Genomic DNA, 19,071 nt, shown 5'->3' with positions numbered 1-19,071 from the left:
GCCGCAGTCACACCCCATGATTGCAATGTAGATATACCCTTAGAAGTAGATGGTTGTTTTACCTCACCAAATGGTCTATATGAAATTCCCAAAACAATCTTGCACACGAGTAGTCTAATTAAAAAACAATATTTAGAAAGACCAGGTGGGTGAGGTAATGTATTTTATTGGACCAACTTCTGTTGGTGAGAGAGACAAACTTTCAAGCCACACAAAGCTCTTCTTCAGGTCTGGAAACACACTCTCAGCGCCACAGCTAAATGCAAGGTGGACCAGATTGTTTAGCATAAGTAGTTAGCACATATATTGTTAGGGATCACTCACCTTGCATTTTGCTGTGACACTGGGAGTACCTTTCCCAGACCTGAAGAAGAGCTCTGTGTGATTCTGACGCTTCTCTTTCTCACCAACAGAAGTTGGTCCACTAAAAAATATTACCTCGCCCACCTTGTCTCTCTAATATCATGGGGCTAACATGGCTACAACTACACTGCATAAAACAAGAGTTAGTAAGACTCGAAGGAGAAAAATCTGATTAAACCAAAATAAACAGTATGCATGACATATGTAATTTTATTCTTGGCAAAAGCAAAGATATTTACTCCCTTGATTAGATGCAATAATGAAACAGTCTTACATTTCCAGAATGCACATTCTCTTTCCCCCTAGCTTTCCTTTTCTTCTCTCAGCCCTTTTGACAGAATGTCAAAGACACAACTTATGGTTTCTTGGATAGGTAGCTTCCCACTCCCTCTCTCATATATAAGTATCCCGTCATCCCAATAAGCCTATTTTACCAAGTATAAAATTAGATACGTTTTGCTTATCTTGTCTACTCTTCCATTTTTCCTACAATTTTCACTGTAGAATTACCCGCTGGTACAGCTCCACACACCAGTGATTTCAGTGATAGTACTACAAGTGTAGACAGGACATGAATGTTTTTGCTCCCATATCTTCTAGACCTGCTCTGTGATCCTTAGACTTTGAAAGTATTAGCCTATCCACTACAATATCAGGCATCCCTCCCAAAGATGCTTATAGATAATTTATCTTTTAAAGCGTCCATTGTATGCTTCCTCGGTCAAATTCAGGATTATATTTCTACCTGAACAATATGAAGTTATGCAGAAGATGTATAAACACAATAGTTGCCTCATGTTAGCCTATTTTTTAATTTTATTTTCAAATAAATCTCTCTGCCCCCTCCAGTGGCTACCTGCCCTTTAGTCTCTCTTTATTGCTATGTTTTTTCATACTACTAGTCCTGGCTGAAGATTGTCAGCCTGGACTCAGAGCCACCTGTTTTTTAAAGATACCGAGAATATATCATTTCTGTGATTCATTCCCAACTTGAATTCTACTCTGTATCTAATATGAATCACAGGCAGACAAAAACTAATCAGTCATACAACCATATTTTCAGCTGCCAGATTTTATGGTCAAGTACCAATCAGGTTTATAGAAGAAAGATTCTGAAATCCACCCCTTTCCTTCTCCAGGAGAAGCAAGTGAATTTCATCAGGAAAATTCATTGAGAAGGTATAGAGGTAGCCAAGCATAAAACAAATAACTAGTAATGTTTGTGACATGACAGCAAGAATGGCCACAACACCTATATCAAGTGACTGGGCATAATATGTGGCATTTGATGCTTGTCTGTTACTGTTCACCCCTGGCATTTGAACCTGAGTGATCATTTTTCAAGGAGTAATTTCCCATTTAATTCTCCACCGGGAAATATTGTTCATGATGTTATATGGAGGATCATTTCCAAGAAATTCTGTCTGCATCTAAAAAGGATGTTACAGAACTTGTGTCAAAAGATGATTTAACTGAAGAGAGTGCTCAATGGTGGTGGTTGAGGGGGATGTGAATAGATAAAAGAAAAATGAAAAATCCCAGCGATCCATCCCCCATGATAAATCAAAGAAATAAGCATTCTTAAAACCCATAGTCCATAACCTATGCACTTAGAGATACATGCCAGTCGCACGATGAATCTGAGATTTTATGGTTGGGTCATAGCATTTCCGGATCAGAATGCTGCCATTTCCACTTCTGCTGTTCTCCACTTAAATTGCCTTCTCATTAAGGCAAATCCAGACTACTGCAACCTGTTCTATGGGGTGGCCCAACAGAGCCTTAGTTTCACAGGCTTCAAGTGCAGTGTAAGAAGTGTCTGTCCAGTAAAGCTTTTGATTGTCTTCTGTACTGTTTTTAGTAACAGGGATAGGCATGGTGGTCTTGTTGAGTTCATTAGGAAATACTGGTATTTTGCTAATAGATTGGTTGTTCTAATGGATGTGAGGCATCCAGGTGTCAAGGCATTGAGTACTATTCTAGAACTTGAAATTGTTCCAGCATATTTATACTCCGATTGGATGCATGTTCTTCTTTAATGAAGGACGGGTCTTCAAGAGATCCCAGTACCCAGAGTACACACTCCCAGAGTATAAATCCCAGCTAACCACCAGTCAACAACTGGAATTTATAGGAGCCCTGCTATACACTGCTGAGCCAAAACCAGCGCTGGTGCTAGGAATAAGCAGACTAAGCAATTGCTCTAGGGCCCCAGGCAGCTCAAGGGGACCCCCTATTCACTTTTTTTGGTATGTAGTAGGGGGGCAGGCCAAAAATATTCCTGTTTAGGGCCCTCAGTGGGCTAGCACCACCTCTGGTCAAAACCCTACTTTCTTAAAACAAGAAACAAGAACTATTTGGCCTTGGCAGAACACTCAGAAATCACAGCCAGCAGTTTTCTTTAAGAACCGTATTAATAACATTGGGCCTAATAATACACCTTATTTCTGGAATATCTTCATAAGAGGCAGCCTCATATCACACCAGTCTGTGGCTTTGAGCAACATGCATCCAGGTTCTTTGACAGCACATCTAGAGAAAAGAATTTTACCCTTCCTTGTATTCCTAGCGTTTGAATGACAGATGTGTTCAAATTGGGTGGCAGAGCTCACTTATGTTCACACACAATGAACTTAACCCTCCAGAAGATCAGTTTGTACATCAGCATCATGTCACATATGCCTGAATGTATATTCTGTAGTATCTAGCTGGCTGCTGTTTCAACCTTTATATGAACCCCTAGAAAGCAGATCAATTTCTGCCTAATATGTACTACTCAAAGTTCTAATGCATTGAAAGCCATCTTTAAAATAAAGCCTGCTATATCCCAGGGATATCACTAAGATACCAACAGCATCTATCTATGGTTTTTATATGGCCCCCATTACCATAGTATCTGAGCAACTCACAATTTTTAACCTACTTGTCCTCACAATGTGAGATAGGGAGGTATTATCCCTATTTTACAGATGGGGATGTGAGAAAGAGAGACTAAATGACTTGCCCTGGGTCTCGCGGGAAGTCTGTGGCAGAGCAAGGAATTGAACCCTGGTCTGCAGCTAATACCCTAACTACCACATTATCTCTGTGATGATAAACTCTTCTTGAGTCTTACAAATGTTTGAGTCTTACAAATGCAAGTTTCTCACAGGCAAAGTTCTTGACAGGTGTGTATTACTCATTTTTCATACAGTCTTCAAGCTCCGGCTTCTGATACACCCTTCACTTAATACTCTAAGGATAAAAGTTGCTGTCTTACTTATTTTTCATTATTATTCGGGGGTGATGTCCTTCGAAGGTCATATTTTTGCCACTTTATCAAATCCATGTCAACAATGCTAGCCAGCCTCCAGTTGGTTCCACCTAATGAGATACATGTGCTCTAAGGCAATCACATCAAGCACAATTGATAGTTTAACAAAGTATTGATGCCTAAATACATTACCATTCTGTTGCAACAAGAATCTAAATTTGGCCAGGCTAATCTGACAGGTTAATTCTCCCCACCCTCTTTTAAGACAGGAAAGACCTACTTCAACTGTAAATTATAACAATGTAAATCCGGAATAACTCCATTGACTTCAGGGAATTACTCTGGTTTTACACCAGTATAATTTACAGTAGGTTCTTCACAGTAGGTTCTTTGCTTCTTTACAGTAGGTTCTTTGCTGCTTCAACTTCCATGCAGTTAATAATCAAAAATATTCTCAGTTATCTTGGTATGCTCAGTTATCTTGGTACTGTGCTTGTATATTCACATTTATATTTTAAAAGATAGCTTGTTCTTAGTGTATCCTCTTTTAGTAAACATTGAACAATTTTCTAGAATGTGTTATTGTTTTTTGTACTTAAATAGCCATTTGTTTATTTTTACCACATAATTTATTTGTTCTAAGTCCCACTTCCCTTATAAAATATTAGTTTATTTGATAGAGGTATCTCTCTGCTCTATTCTTTCCAAAGAGTTCGGTTCAGTAGATGGATAGATGTATTTATAAAGAAGTTACTCTGTTTGTAAGCTGATTTAGACCTTATGAAAATGAAAAACGAATTGCACTTCATACTGTAGCATAGGCACCAATGTATAAATTTTAATCACACGTCTGCTACTGCTCTTCATCCTGACCTACATCAACTCTGCTATTCCAGTCCTGAGCATCTATTGATCAGATGCCCACCTGTGTGGCTAATCTTATTGTAACAAAAATGGGGTTTAGTGCTACATTAAACTCATTTTCACTTACACCCTACAATGGTAGCACAGATTTCCAAAGGTAAAAGGTTAGTGCTATAGCTCAGTGTGCCACCTCCAAGGAATTGCTCACATGTACATAATTAATAATAGTAGGAGGAGAGATCCATATCGACTGTCCAGTCTCCCCGCAAAGGTTGGGAAATGCTGCTCCTGTATGTTTACTGATGGATACTATGATGTACTTCATATACACCTCATTGTCCATCCCAAGACACCTGGTAGCTTTGACTTGTGGTTCTAGAAGTTTAAGTTTATAACAGGCGATGTGGTGCACACTGGAAACCTTAAGGCAAGATATTTCCCATCAGAGAACAAATCATTTTTCTTAACTCCGTGTTCCCAGAGTATTAAGTTGTCCAGAGGCATGTATAGTGCAGCGAGTCCCAAAGGCCAAGATCTACAAAGGTACTTAGGCACCTAAGTCCCAGTTTTAGGCTCCACTGTGATCTGCAAAATTCCCCCTTGGCTGCCATTTGGGTGCCTGAGCTTACTGGGAGCCTACATTTTTGCTGTAAAAGTTACTTAGGCACCTAAGTTTCTGCCTTTGGGCAAGTGCACTACTGCCTCACTCTAGGCATGCAGATACCAATCTCCTACCTAACCCCAGAGGAAGATAGGTGCATCTCTAAGTCACTCGTATGTGGGCCTGATCCAGTAGGCATACTTGGAGGCTACCTACCAGATTGGGTCCCATTCAAAATCTAGCTAGCTGAAGAGATGATGGTACTTGCTTTTAACTTTTAGTGGTTAGCACACTCATTGAGCATGTGGGAAATGCAGGTTCAATTCCCCCCTCTGCCTGAGGGGGAGAAAGGATTTGAACAGTGGTCTCCCACTTCTCAGCAGCATGCTCTTGGCACTGAGCTCTGGAGTATTCTAATGTGGGTACCCCCAGTCTCTCCCATTAATTATTTATCCAGAAGGCAACACCTTCAAAGAGTCATTGGAGCAGGGGGACTGGACCTTGGGTCTCCCTCGTGGGTGCCCTAACCACCAGGCTAGTGTGTCATTCTCTCTCTCTCTCTCCCCTTCTCTCTCTTCCAGCATTTTTGTGTGGAATGTGGCTAAGAGTTTAAGGTGGACCCCACCTCCTCCCCCTCTAGGCTGTTTTGTGTGGAGTGAGGCAGCCTGACTTCCATTCATGGATGGCTAGCAGAGATAGGTGCCTCCCTGCAGCCAGCCTTAGGCACCTATCTCTGTAAGAGGGGTAGGATTTAGCCCATACCCCCTCTCAATGGTATCTCCTATTGGCTGGCATAGGTGGCTCCCTGTCCAGCATGTTGTCTTTTGTGGATTGCATTTTTAGACACATGTCTCTCCCCATTCATTGTATAGGGAGTGTAGGCACCTAATCCAAGCTTTGTGAATCATTTTGTTGTTCCTATGATTTTTTAGGCACCTACAAGTTATGCGTTGTAACACTGAGCATCACAATGCCTAAGTCCCTTTGTGGACCTGGGCCAAATAGCTTTTGTGTTTCCTTTTTACTGTCAATTTTTTCCTATTATAATACAAGCCCTGATGCCCTAAGAAACACAACAGGGTTTAATTAAAGAACCACATTGTGCATTTTTTAATAATAAGCTTAAGGACACTGATATATTTTTGGTGTGTGTTAAACTATCAGCATTATCTACTTCATTTACTCTTAAGTGAACTGGTGTTCTAGTGAATGATTCGCATTTGCAGTTTCCTTCTAATCATGTTGAATCTTAAGAAATCACATTTTTTTAAGACTTTTGAGGGCAGTTTTTCAAAGGTAGGTAAATATGAACATGTATAAATGCTGGAGTTTGATGGCACACACACTAACCACCTTTGAAAAACTGGACATTACTGCAAATCAATATAGGAATATATACCATCCTGTACAGGTATTTGCATTAATATTACCAAACAAAATACAGCTGTTGTTACTTTTATTTTTAGCCACTGACAATAGTCACCTGTATACTGCCTAATCACTGTCTAGGAAGAATTATTCCAGTGTACCCATCCTACTTAGGACCTTGACTGTGCCTAAAGGAGTTTAAAACAAAGATCCCCAACTTTTTCGTAGTATGGATCACATCTTAAGAGATACTGTCTTGTGGATCATTCCCACCCAGGATCATTAAGGCTATCTCCCTTCCTGTTCACAACTGCAAGACATCCCTATGGAAAATACAGCAGTTGCTTAGACATGCAGAAGTAGTACAGGAAATAGTTGGAAGAACAGTAAGGACCATGTGACCCTTCACTTCTCCACAGATCTCTAGTGGTCCATAGGCCACAGGTTGGTAATTGTTAAGTTACAAATCATATATATATATATATATGTCCAAATATTTAAAAAACTAATTTACTTTTATTTATGCCTTCTATTTACTTTTTTGCATTTCACTCAACCTGAACAATGAAAACAGACTAGTCAAGTGTTACTTCCCCCCCAGTAACTCTTCTGCACTAGAAGGTCTATAGATCCTATACAGTGGGATTTCAGCTTGTATCTTAAGAAGCAGAAGAGTTTGTAGCTCAGGAGGCAGAATAAAACCTTTCAGTAAGCGGCAGTGATCCAGCCCCTAAAATTCTGCCGGTTTTGTTATGCCTCTTCCGCTACAGGGACTGGCTTTTCCAGATCCTAAATAATAAACCTAAATAATAATTTTTTTAAAACATATTTTTATTATTCAATTAATTGGATTCTGAGATTTTTTACAGGGCTGTGTTATTTAGCCTCAGTAAACTTTCTGGAACCCTTTTCTGATACTCTAGTAACTCGCTGCATCAGATATTTTTCCCACTGAAATTTTAAATATAATGGAAATATTACGGTATTATAAAAACTATTTTATATACAACAAACATATAGGGAGAGGAATTATTTAAGCTTAGTACCAATGTGGACACAAGAAGAAATGGATATAAACTGGACATTAGGAATTTTAGACTTGAAATTAGACGAAGGTTTCTAACCATTAGAGGAGTGAAGTTTTGGAACAGCCTTCCAAGGGGAGTAGTGGGGGCAAAAGACATATCTGGCTTCAAGACTAAGCTTGATAAGTTTATGGAGGGGATGGTATGATGGGATAGCCTAATTTTGGCAATTAATCGATCTTTGATTATTAGCAGGTAAATATGCCCAATGGTCTGTGATGGGATGGGATCTGAGTTACAACAGAGAATTCTTTCCTGGGTGCTGGCTGGTGAGTCTTGCCCACATGCTCAGGGTTTAACTGATCGCCATATTTGGGGTCGGGAAGGAATTTTCCTCCAGGGCAGATTGGCAGAGGCCCTGGAGGTTTTTCGCCTTCCTCTGCCGCGTGGGGCACGAGTCACTTGCTGGAGGATTCTCCTCACCTTGAGGTATTTAAACCACGACTTGAGGACTTCAGTAACTCAGGCATAGGTTAGGGGTTTGTTACAGGAGTGGGTGGGTGAGATTCTGTGGCCTGAGTTGTGCAGGACGTCAGATAGATGATCATAATGGTCCCTTCTGACCTTAAAGTCTATGAGTCTATATTAAGCCTAAATTGGTGTTCCTTTAACCATTCTGACACCAGCAATTGGGATTTCATTGCACATCACGTGACTGATGGAGGAGACACACTATCTCCATTTTTTTTATTTCATTGAAGTATGTTTGCTGTGTTTTTAAATAGCACTCAAGAGACCAAGAGATGAGTGCTGCTCTGAAATTGTTATTTGCTGATTTGAAATTAGCTGCAAAAATACAATCAGATTAAAATATAGCATAGTAATAAATTTCATTTATTTGGGGGAAAATGTAGTTTTAAGGAAGAATTATAGTCTGTCTTGTGAATGTTAAAGCATTATAACTAGCATTAAACAAAGCTGAAATTTTGTAATGACCGAACCTGGATTCATCTAAGTCCTCAGTACATGAACTCCCTTGAAAAGGGGGAATCAGACTAGAATTGGGCTGTAAATTTGATTAGCCTTACTACAGACATGAGGAACACATTCTGAAATCATGTTAAGTGTGCTGCAAAAGAACATGGCAAGTCATTGTAGATCAGCCCATCAAGCCATGTTAAGCTATGCACAGCAGATAAAACTAATGTGCAGTGAAATGAATTCCAGTGCAACATGAGAATTACATAATTCTTCCCACATTTAGAAAGCTGTCAGCCACAGGTCTATTGCTAATGAACCAAGAAACTACTTCAAACGTTGGTTCCATTGGTTGCCACTGTCCATCATGAACTACATCATGGAATTTTATCCTTTGCCATGTGTTTCGATCATGGGCAGAATCAGAATTTTCCTAAGGGCGATAGAGGGCACCCAGATTAACTGCCAGGTAGCACAGGTCTGGAAGCAAAAGAGGTAGAGGCGGCAGCTTTCAGAGATGGCAGCCTGAGGTTCTGGGAAGCGGGGAGCCAGGTAAGATAGAGACTGGCCAGGACCTCTCCCCACACTCTACCTCCCCCACCAGAGAGACCGGAACTAGCCCAGACCTCTCCCACTAGGTAGGGTCTATGGCCAAGCGGGGAGCCTGCTGCCCTTCCCCCACCCTGTTGCTGCCCTGGTTTTGAATCACTCTTGTACTAAATTCAGTTGCAGTTACTGTACATTGTTCTCTTTAACCTTTACAAAATCTTGCATATTGTTTATCCATAGTCCAAAACAATATATTGCAAATTGTGTTACATGATCACAGCCTTATCTGAGGTGCAGAAGACTGCTGTTGTCCACTGATTTTGCAACAGCAGGATCTATTGGTCTGTTTATTTTTATCATAAGATGATGCTATTGCATGGAATCCGTCTGGTACCATAAAGCATAATGCTTTACCTGCTGGCCTCTTTACTCTGACTTCACTTGGAACCACTTCAGTCCTAATATTGTATAATAAACTTTACTTCAGCATGCTAAGTACACCAGGCGATTGATTTTTAAATCTGTGAGTTGTGGACTTCATGCAATAGTAAATTATCAGGTTGCTGGGGCCAAAGTCTGAAGTCGCTGGAGTTGCACCAACTTCTATAAACTGATAATGTGTCCTAGTTGCCAACATCTACTGTGCTGGTGAAATCCTGAGTTAGGCATAATATGGTTTCACTGCAATCAATATTTATATCCATCACAAACCCACCGCATAATTTAGTACAGTTGGTAATCTCTGCTCAAGAGTCTCATTACTGCTCTGGCAGGGATGTTACAGGTCAGGATTACTCTGCATTAGCCATGCTATCTGGGGTAGCTGTACATGCTGTCTTAAACCAACACTTACTTTCACGAACAGTGAGCGCTCAATACTGCAAATACTTATGCACAGGAGTCACCATGTTCTCATTGGTAGTCCCTTGAGATAGGGCCACCTGTGTATATGTGTTTGCAGGATCAGGCCCCTCCTTCTTAACTTATTATAAACAGTAAACTGTCCGGTACCTTAACCATAGCAGAGCTGCATTTCACCATAATTTGTATGTGTTTATTTTTAAGGCCTGTATTTTGGCTTGGCTTGATCTTTTATGTGATATTTTTTGTAAATAATAATTCTTTGTTCTGTTTTTTCCTCAGCTTCTCATGTGTTTGAAGTGTAGTTTAATTTTGTTATTATTTATTGTGTTTGTCCTTTTAATGTATTTCATAAGTTCTCCTGATCATACCAAAACTGTGCATTACTTTTACATTTTGATCCACTATTTTTCATTGTTTGGACACACTCCCACTTGATTTCTAAAATGAACTGTGGTGTAACTAATGAATTACACCACTACTAAAAAAAGTAGTTTCTTATATAAACAAATTTCTACTGTTAGAAATAAATGCAGACGTTTACATATGGAAAATAAGAATCAGTTTTACAGTGATGTGAAAAGAAAATGTAGAAAAAGTACATGGTCTTTATGGAGCATGGGATAAAATATTTTAATTCTTTAATTTGCCTGAATAATGCCATCTTAGAACCAGATTGTGCTCAGCTCCTGCTGAGATGTGCAAGGAAGGGAGAGGGAATATTTTCCCCCCTATTTGTATTACTGTACTACCTAGACGTCCCAGCCAAGACTAGGATCCCATTGTGCTAGGTGCTGTACAAACATAGTAAGAGACAGTCCTGGGCCAGCCCCAAACAGTTTACAATCTTAGTAAAAAAGACTGACAAAAGTCAAGGGCAGAAGCGCAGTAGCACAGGTGGGTGAAGTGACTTGCCCTAGGTCACAGCAGACCAATAGCAAAGTCAGGAATAAAATCCAAATCTTCTGAGCCTCAATCTAGTGCTGTATCCGCTGCCTCCCTACTCCTGTTCTTGCACCTGCTGCTCAGGGCCAGGCACCAATCGAGTCCTTGCACTCAGGAAGCAAAAGAGCCCCATAAGGCTAGCGCTGCTACCCCCTCTAGGGACCAGATCTAAAGTAATTGACGTAAATAGAAGTCTTTCCATTAACTTCCATGGGCTCTGGATTAGTCCCTAAGGGGGAAAGGAAGGAGGTGGAGGGGGACACAGTAGCTATATTCTCTGGGAGCTCTTGGACACATTATATTATTCTGTATTACCATAGCACCTAGGAGCCCTGGTCATGTATCAGGACCATGTTGTGCTAGGTGCTGTACAGACACAAAACAAAGTTCTTACCCAAAAGACCTTACAATCTAGGTATAAGGGCAAGAGATGAATACTGACAGACAGGGGAGTACAAGGAAACAATACAGGGTACATGGCAATATATCATGTAATCCTTACAGATTTGTAGGGCAGAAGTAGATCACGAACATGGTGTCATCACAGACACAAACACGAATTTAAACTTTTCAAAACAGCGATGATAAAATAGCTGCAGTTTAAGACAATGAGGCTCTCTGAGGGAAATGAGTGGGTCTAAGTGCTTTGCTGGATTGGGGACAGAGGAATCACCACCTTGCAGGACTAAGCGTTAAAGTTGCCACAACGTTTTCAAGAAACAAGGTGGGAGAAGTAATATCTTCTAGTGGCCCAACTTCTGTTGGTGAGAGAGACAAGCTTTCAAGCCACACAGAGCTCTTCTTTAGGTCTGGGAAAGAAGAAGAAGAAGAGCTCTGTGTGGCTCAAAAGCTCATCTCTCTCACCAACAGAAATTGGGCCAATAGATTATCACCTCACCCACCTGGTCTCTCTAATATCCTGGGACTGACACAGTTACAACTACACTGCATACAACAGTGGTTTCAATTCAGGCAGCACAGCAGTGTTACACAGGGAGTAAGTCTTTGCAGAATTTGGCCAACTCTGTATGTGCAGCTGTAGTCATGCTTCTCAGAGAGTGGCTCCTCTAGCGTCTAGGAGTGGAGTTGCAGGGGTTCTGTCAGTCTAGCACCTCTTTATTTGTTCTGGTGCCACAACAGACTGTTAGTGTATGTGGCCTAACCCCCCCAACGAGGTCACTGCTCAATGCATTCCCCTTTCGGAGGTTAAAAAGGGAACACAAAATCTAAAGGCCTTCAAGCCCATCTCCATCTGGCACTTGCCGCTCTGGGATTCCTTTATTCTCAACACCCATGCGTCCCCTCTTAGTCTGGGGGAGCAGTAGGGAAACCCAGGCCCACCCTCTCCTCTGTTTTTTTGCCCAGGGACCCTCTTTAGGCACCTAAGAGCCATTCCTCCAATCCCACCACCATTTTCCCTGGGCTGCTCGTATCTTTACCTCACTCATCAGCATCTTCACAAGATCTGCAGACTCTGTTGCCTCCATCTTGATTTTGTGATTCATCACAGCGTCTCCTAAGACCAGCTACGGAGGCATTTCTTAAGAGCCAGTCTCAGCTCTTCCCCACAGCAGCTGGATTGTACTGCTACAAGCTTTCTCTGCCTCTACTTAAAACAATCAGCATTTCTCTCCTTTAAACAGGAGTTCTCCCTCAGCCCTTTTCCTGGGACTGAGGTTGTATCCTAAGCCCCTTGCCTTCTTAGAGTAACCAGTATTTCCCTCCTTTGAACAGCAGTTCCTCCCTCAGCTCTCTCTCTGGGGCTGGGGTTGTGTCTCAGGCCTCTTTACCTTAGGTACTAGTCATCTTCCCATCCCTCAAGCAGGCACTCCCCTCAGCCCTCTTTCTGGAGCTGGGGTTTGTGTCTATGGCCTCTTTCCCACCTGCAAAGCTTTTTGTCAGCTCCCTTCACCTGAACACTCTCTCCAATTAGTCTTCCAATCTGGGGACTTCAGTAGACTAGCCTTCTCCTGTCAGTGCCTCTCTGGTGTGAGGGAGGAGGCAGCATTTATACTGGTCCCCTTCTCACACCTCCTTCCCAGTTGATGGGATGAAAGGGGAGCATTGCCTGGCCCTCCCTGCAAGAATCACCATCTGTTCCCAGGACCCTTAAGTCTCTATATCTGGACCCTTCTAAACCCTTAACAGTTGAGGCCAGGTGACAGGATTGGCTAACCACTAGGTTCTACTGCCCTCCATGGCAGCCTACCCTCTCACAGTAATGTTATAACTTCTGATGATAGGACAGGCCCAGTGAAGGATAAATATGTTATACAACTCATATTTTCTTGCTACTATGGGCATGTGTGCCATCCTCAATTTATTTTAACATTGTTATTTGTATTTCATTTTACAGTAGGTCTGTATTTGTTGGTATTCATTCATTTCATAACTGATTTGGGGTATGATTAAAATACAGGTTTACTTATTTGAAGATGACACTTCATATACGAAGCATTGCAAAGTTGTCTCATTATGTACATAAAGGGTGTGATCTCACACCACTGGAATCAATAGGAAGTTGCTATAGACTTCAATGGGAGCAGGGTTGATGGGCCTACAAAGTTGCAATTTTTAATGCAGTTGCTATTGTTTTAATTTCCTTCTTGTTACCATAATGCTCTTTTTTTCTTCTGGAGTCTTGAGAAAGGCCCCCTCAGGCTTTGGGTTATGGTGACTCATCTTTGGCAAGAATGGTTGGTACCAACCAGTGCAACTCCTGGATCAAGTAGAGAGGCCATTATCATGTGAAATCATGTGTTTTCTGTTTTAGCCCTTGATCCCGCAAACACTAATGCACACGTTTAACTTTTCTACCCTCGTTTGTTCCACAATGGAAATACTCTGGGTATTAAAGTTAAGCATGTGCGTATTTTCAGGAGTAGGACCCAAGCAACTGAGCATGCAGCATTCACAGGGTTGTCACTCTTTGTTAGCTTGGAGAGACTGAATCTAGGAACAAAAACTCCAGTCCTCAGAATACTAACCACAGCGCCACAGATACTTTTCATTAGGTGATTTAAAACACTGGAAATAACCCAATCTAACCATATCTGGCTAACCCAAAATAACTTATTCTGACCTTGAACTCTAATTAGAATTCTTCTGCCATGCAAAAAAACTGGCTTTTGGTCCTCAGAGTGATGTAGGTTAGAAGTTCTATGGAAGCACTTTACTCAGCTCACCAACAATGTGACTCATGTTGCCAAACAGCATCATCTCCAACCAATTAAAAAGCAGTATTAACTGGTTGTAATAGGAGTCATATGTGTTGTTTCTGGGCCTGAAATATGGTATCCAGGCTGTAGGGCCTGTAAGGTGTGAAGGTGTAATAAAGAGACTCACTGCTCCACCAGAAACAGGAAGAACACATAACAGCCCAGAAAAGGAAAAAATCTGTCAGTAGATTTGTACCTGATCTAAAATGACAAAATATTATTGCCTGAAAGGGAGAAATGTTGGTTAAGTACAGTAGTTCCTAGAGAGGTGTGTATGAACTTGGTTGTGGGCTTTCCCTTTGCTCTCCCAGAGATTGGTTGGGTGGTTGGTTTGTTTAATGCTTCAAAGAGCCATTTATGGAGCCAGTGTTATGTGAGATCTGGTCTCCTCGGGTATTTCTTTTTTGGGGGAAGGTGAAAGTACCCCAGGAAGACCAGATCATGCATTATTTTGGCCATATGACGAGTTCCCAGTCTTGCTGAGCCAGACACTCCAGTCTGCTCTGACAAAGACTCAGGGTCTGAATCACTTGTCCCAAAGCTGCAAGTTTACCCGAAAACCAGCTTACAGGAGTGTGCTTGTCTTTAGCACTTAGATGCCCAACTTCCAATGGGGTCTAAACCCAGATAAATCCGTTTTACCCTGCATAAAGTTTATGCAGGGCAAACTCATAAATTGTTCGCCCTCTATAACACTGATAGAGAGATATGCACAGTTGTTTGCTCCCCCAGGTATTAATACATACTCTGAGTAAATTACTAAATAAAAAGTGATTTTATTAAATACAGACAGTAGGATTTAAGTGGTTCAAAGTAGTAACAGACAGAACAAAGTAAGTCACAAGCAAAATAAAATAAAATGCGCAAATTTATGCCTAATCAAACTAAATACAGATAATCTCACCCTCAGAGATGCTTCAGTAAGTTTTTCTCAGACTGGACACCTTCCAGGCCTGGGCACAATTCTTTCCCCTGGTACAGCTTTTGTTCCAGCTTAGGTGTTATCTAGGGGATTCTTCATAATGGCTCCTCTCCCTCTCTTAGTTCTCTTCCACCCCTTTATATATCTTTTGCATAAGGCGGGAACCCTTTGTCCCTCTGGGTTTCCACCCCCTCCCCTCACTGGAAAAGCACCAGGTTAAAGATGGATTCCAGTTCAGGTGACATGATCACATGTCACTGCAAGACTTTATTACTCACTTGCCAGCACACACATATACAGGAAGACTCACAGGTAAACAGCCATCTGCAGACAATGGGAGTTATCAAGATTTCAAACCATCATTAATGGCCCACACTTTACATAATTACAATAGGCCCTCAGAGTTACATTTTATATTTCTAGTTTTAGATACAAGAGTGGTACATTTCTACAAATAGGATGATCACACTTAGTAGCTTATGAGCTTTGTAATGATACCTTACAAGAGACCTTTTGCACAAAGCATATCCCATTTGCATTATAGTCACTTATTATCAAATTTTTTATAAAACTATCCCAGTTACATTATATTCACTTATTATCATGTTTTTATAAAACCATGTAGACTGCACAACGTCACACTGGTCTCCTCGGGTATTTCTTTTTGGGGGAAGGTGAAAGTACCCCAGGAAGACCAGATCATGCATTATTTTGGCCATATGACGAGTTCCCAGACGTGTAAAAAGCCCACATAAACCAACAATACCAAGACTCTTGGGTTCATCTAATTCCCATGGAAACTGTGTGTATTGCTCTAATTCTTAAACTTATTTTTATGCTATTAAAAGTAAAAAAAAATCCATACACTCTTTCCTACACTCCCTTCCACGTGATAATGGGATTGGTGCTCACCATAATTGTTTGGTATTTGCAGCATGGATGGGGGGAAGGGGAGAGATGTGCAGGAGCTGGAGGTCATAAATAAACTTCTTGTCATGTGAATTATCTGAATTGTGAAATATTCTATGTAACTGTTGTCTTGAAATAATAATGAAACATTTATTTTAAGAGCTATGAAGTGTAATTTTAAAAAATTGGCTCTGTTTCAATCACGAGTCCCCCAGCAATTTATTGGTAATCACACAGCTAAAAAACACCCCACATCCTCTTGATTATTTCTCCCTATATGCAGATCTGCTTTTAAAATGGAAACGCGTACATAAATGCACCTTGTTCTTCAGATTTAGCCTATCAGAGCTTAATTGAGCTGGTTTTAACAACATTACGTTGGACTCCAACTGTAGCAGACAGTCCTTCAAAGGCTGACAAGTATTTCATGGTTTTGTTTTCTTTGCAGCTGACCCCCTGGTTGGAAGTATTGCCACTCAGTATATGACTAACAGAGCAGAGCATGACAGAATGGCAAGACAGTGGACCAAGAGATATGCTACATAGGAATCTACTATAGAACATGCTGGACCTGTGCAAGCACATTCACTAAGTGCATCAATAGCCCTTCTCTCCCCTTTGTTCTTATTTTTTATTAAATTTTGAACAATTTTGTGACAAAAGGTTCCCTCCTTCCTTCCTTTCTGTTTTTATTTGTATTTGGTTCTTTGTTTGTTTGTTTTGGTTTTGGTTTTTCATTCTGTTAACTTGAAAGTTGCTTCCCTCAAATGTAGACAGGGAATTTTGGTTATCAGTGCAAAGAATGTTGGATCTGTAATAGTATAGAGCTTTGTCCCAAAGCTTTGTATTGATGTGTGGTTTTTTTCCTTTCATGTGGTCTTTGGGAAAACAAACAAATTCAGAATTATATCTCGTTTCTACTTAAATGTAGTGTTTAGGGTTATTTTTTTGTACTGAAGTCTTTAATGGTGGGTGCATGCTACTGGGAACAAGTTTTGTATAAAAGCTTAAAATCAAGAATCACTGTGCATTACTAAGACTGTGTTTATCACTAGCCTTCTGTTTCCCACACAGAAGGCTATTGGGTTGAACAAAATAATATGTATTTTGATTTACTTTAAAAAAAAAGTGCTTGTAAATTTCTTAGGGACCTGCCACTTTTGACTGTGGATCAGTTGATGTACACTTGTATTATTAAAGCACTCAATAAAACACTGTGGCTGATAAATGCACTTTTTGTAAGACAGTGCTTTTGCTTTTTGTAGAGTGTAAATGGTATAGCTCTGCATGCAATTAAACTTGCATAATACCATTGCAAGTTAAGCCATTATGTTTAGTCCTGAACTTTTAATTTCTCCTTGACAATAAGTTTCTTAACATGTAGAATTTCTCAATAAAATCTAGCTTCAATATAAGCTTTTTTTTAATATAGTAAAAAAAGCTACCCTCTTACTTACTGGTGCCCAGCTACCCTGAAACCTCCTATATATCTTCTTTTCTACATCCATCTTGATGGTAATAGTTAAAACAGCTGGTTACAAAAATAGCCCCACAATGAAAGTAGATTATGGGCTGACGATTTTGTTCAGCAGGGCTCATTTTTCCTTTCCCCAGGCTCTTGTAATTGTAAAAGCAACTGTTATTTTAAAAAAATTAAATCAAGGTTTTCAACGGCAAAATTGAGCCCACTGCACCAATCATTCCCAGCACGTCCCATGGCAAGGGTATTTCTATTCAGATTTGACCTTCAGGCTAATTTTAGGTATGCAGCCATAGAAGGAAAACTTCTACTCAGCTAAGGAAATGTGTGGGTGTTGTGATTTGGAAAATATATACTCTGATGCTGATTCTAAACGCTCTTTGTGTTACAAAGGCATCCTGGAAAATCCCTGTCTCCTTAATTAAACATTACAGATGCTGCATGCAGCACGCTTTCTCTCTCCTATGAAACAACTGTTAAAGTCTTGTGAGCTCAGTATCTACATTTATCAGACACTAATATTGTCTGAGAGTCTGGTAGTCTCAGAGCTCATAGCTATATTGCCAGGATGGGGGTCAGTTGATAGGGGGAGGAAAGTGGGTTATATCAAATGACCAACCTATTATATGTTTAATAAATAGTATGAAATTGTATATTAACAAGTATTTGTGTGTAGTGGAAAGTATATTATCAGATTTTTAAATTGAAATGTCACGTTTTTTAAATTAAAAAGCCTGCATTGTTTTCTGTCCTGCTTTAATATTTATTGTACATTCATCCACCTTTTGTTAATGTTTAAAAAAATTCCCTAAATCCATTTACAGTTTAAATCTATTATTAGAGAACTACAAAGCATAATCAAGATGTACTGTACCATGTCAAAGAAATCTAATCTGTCAGAGCCATGGAAATATTTATATACTTATACCTTTATGATAATTTGGCTACTGGTAGGTCTAAAGAAATAATCTCAATCTGTTCTATTTTGTAATATATGTCTGAGACCTTGAAACATTGTAGATTCACCACTGTGTGTGTTTGGCATTTTATCTGTTTAAAATAAATATGAGTGTGGTTTTGAATAACATTAGGCAAAAGCTTCCTAATTTTAAGAAAAGTAGACTGGTCTACTGGAGTAGTCTGTTACTACCTGGACTTGCTAGTCTAGAAAATATTCATTATTTGTGGTTGTTTTCTCCACAACTCTTTTCTTTTAATTTAACTGAAAAAAGGAAAAAAGTTCACAAACAACAAAATTACATTAGCCACTCGCCTGCTGCTAATATTCCAGGTCAATGTAAAGTCCTGGATATAACAGCTACGTCTTAGTTTTAATGTCATTGGAATCCTGATGACAGGAGAATAGGAGGTTGTAGTCAAGCCTCAGGAGGAAAAGGACTAAGAGGAAATAATTATGGAGGTAGCACTTTGCACTAGGGATATTAATCCACTCGTGCAATGTCTCCAGTCAAATATGCACCCTGCGTTATCTTTATTGGGGCAGAGTGAAAATCTACTGGTTGGAATTTGCAAGAGTTTCAGCACACGTCTTCATCTCTCCAAAATTTTGCTTGCAGTTCAGGTTCATCCATACCCCCCAAAAATATCAAACTGAAGGTTTTGTATGAAGCCACGTGAACCTAGCAAAGTTAGTTTTGTTACATAGTCAACAAAACTCACTGTTTTTTCCTCTGCTACCTCTCGAGCATGGGATGAGCTCCCCATAAACATATTC

At 40.1% G+C, this 19,071-nt stretch overlaps 1 protein-coding gene across 1 annotated transcript in view; it reads left to right on the top strand.

The window, feature by feature from the left end:
- The window catches only part of LOC135873945 (ubiquitin-conjugating enzyme E2 E2), a 326,444-nt gene extending 308,065 nt beyond the window's left edge, over positions 1-18,379 (top strand). Inside the window, exon 6 of the mRNA XM_065398577.1 lies at positions 16,305-18,379. Within this exon, the coding sequence (XP_065254649.1) occupies positions 16,305-16,402 (98 nt within the window). The 3' untranslated portion in view covers positions 16,403-18,379. The remainder of the gene's footprint in view (positions 1-16,304) is intronic.
- The last annotated feature ends 692 nt before the right edge of the window (positions 18,380-19,071 follow it).

The sequence above is a fragment of the Emys orbicularis genome, chromosome 2 (assembly GCF_028017835.1).
Source record: "Emys orbicularis isolate rEmyOrb1 chromosome 2, rEmyOrb1.hap1, whole genome shotgun sequence".
Lineage (NCBI taxonomy): Eukaryota > Metazoa > Chordata > Testudines > Emydidae > Emys > Emys orbicularis.
Note: the sequence above shows the minus strand (reverse complement) of the source record. Positions and strands in the feature narration are given on the sequence as shown.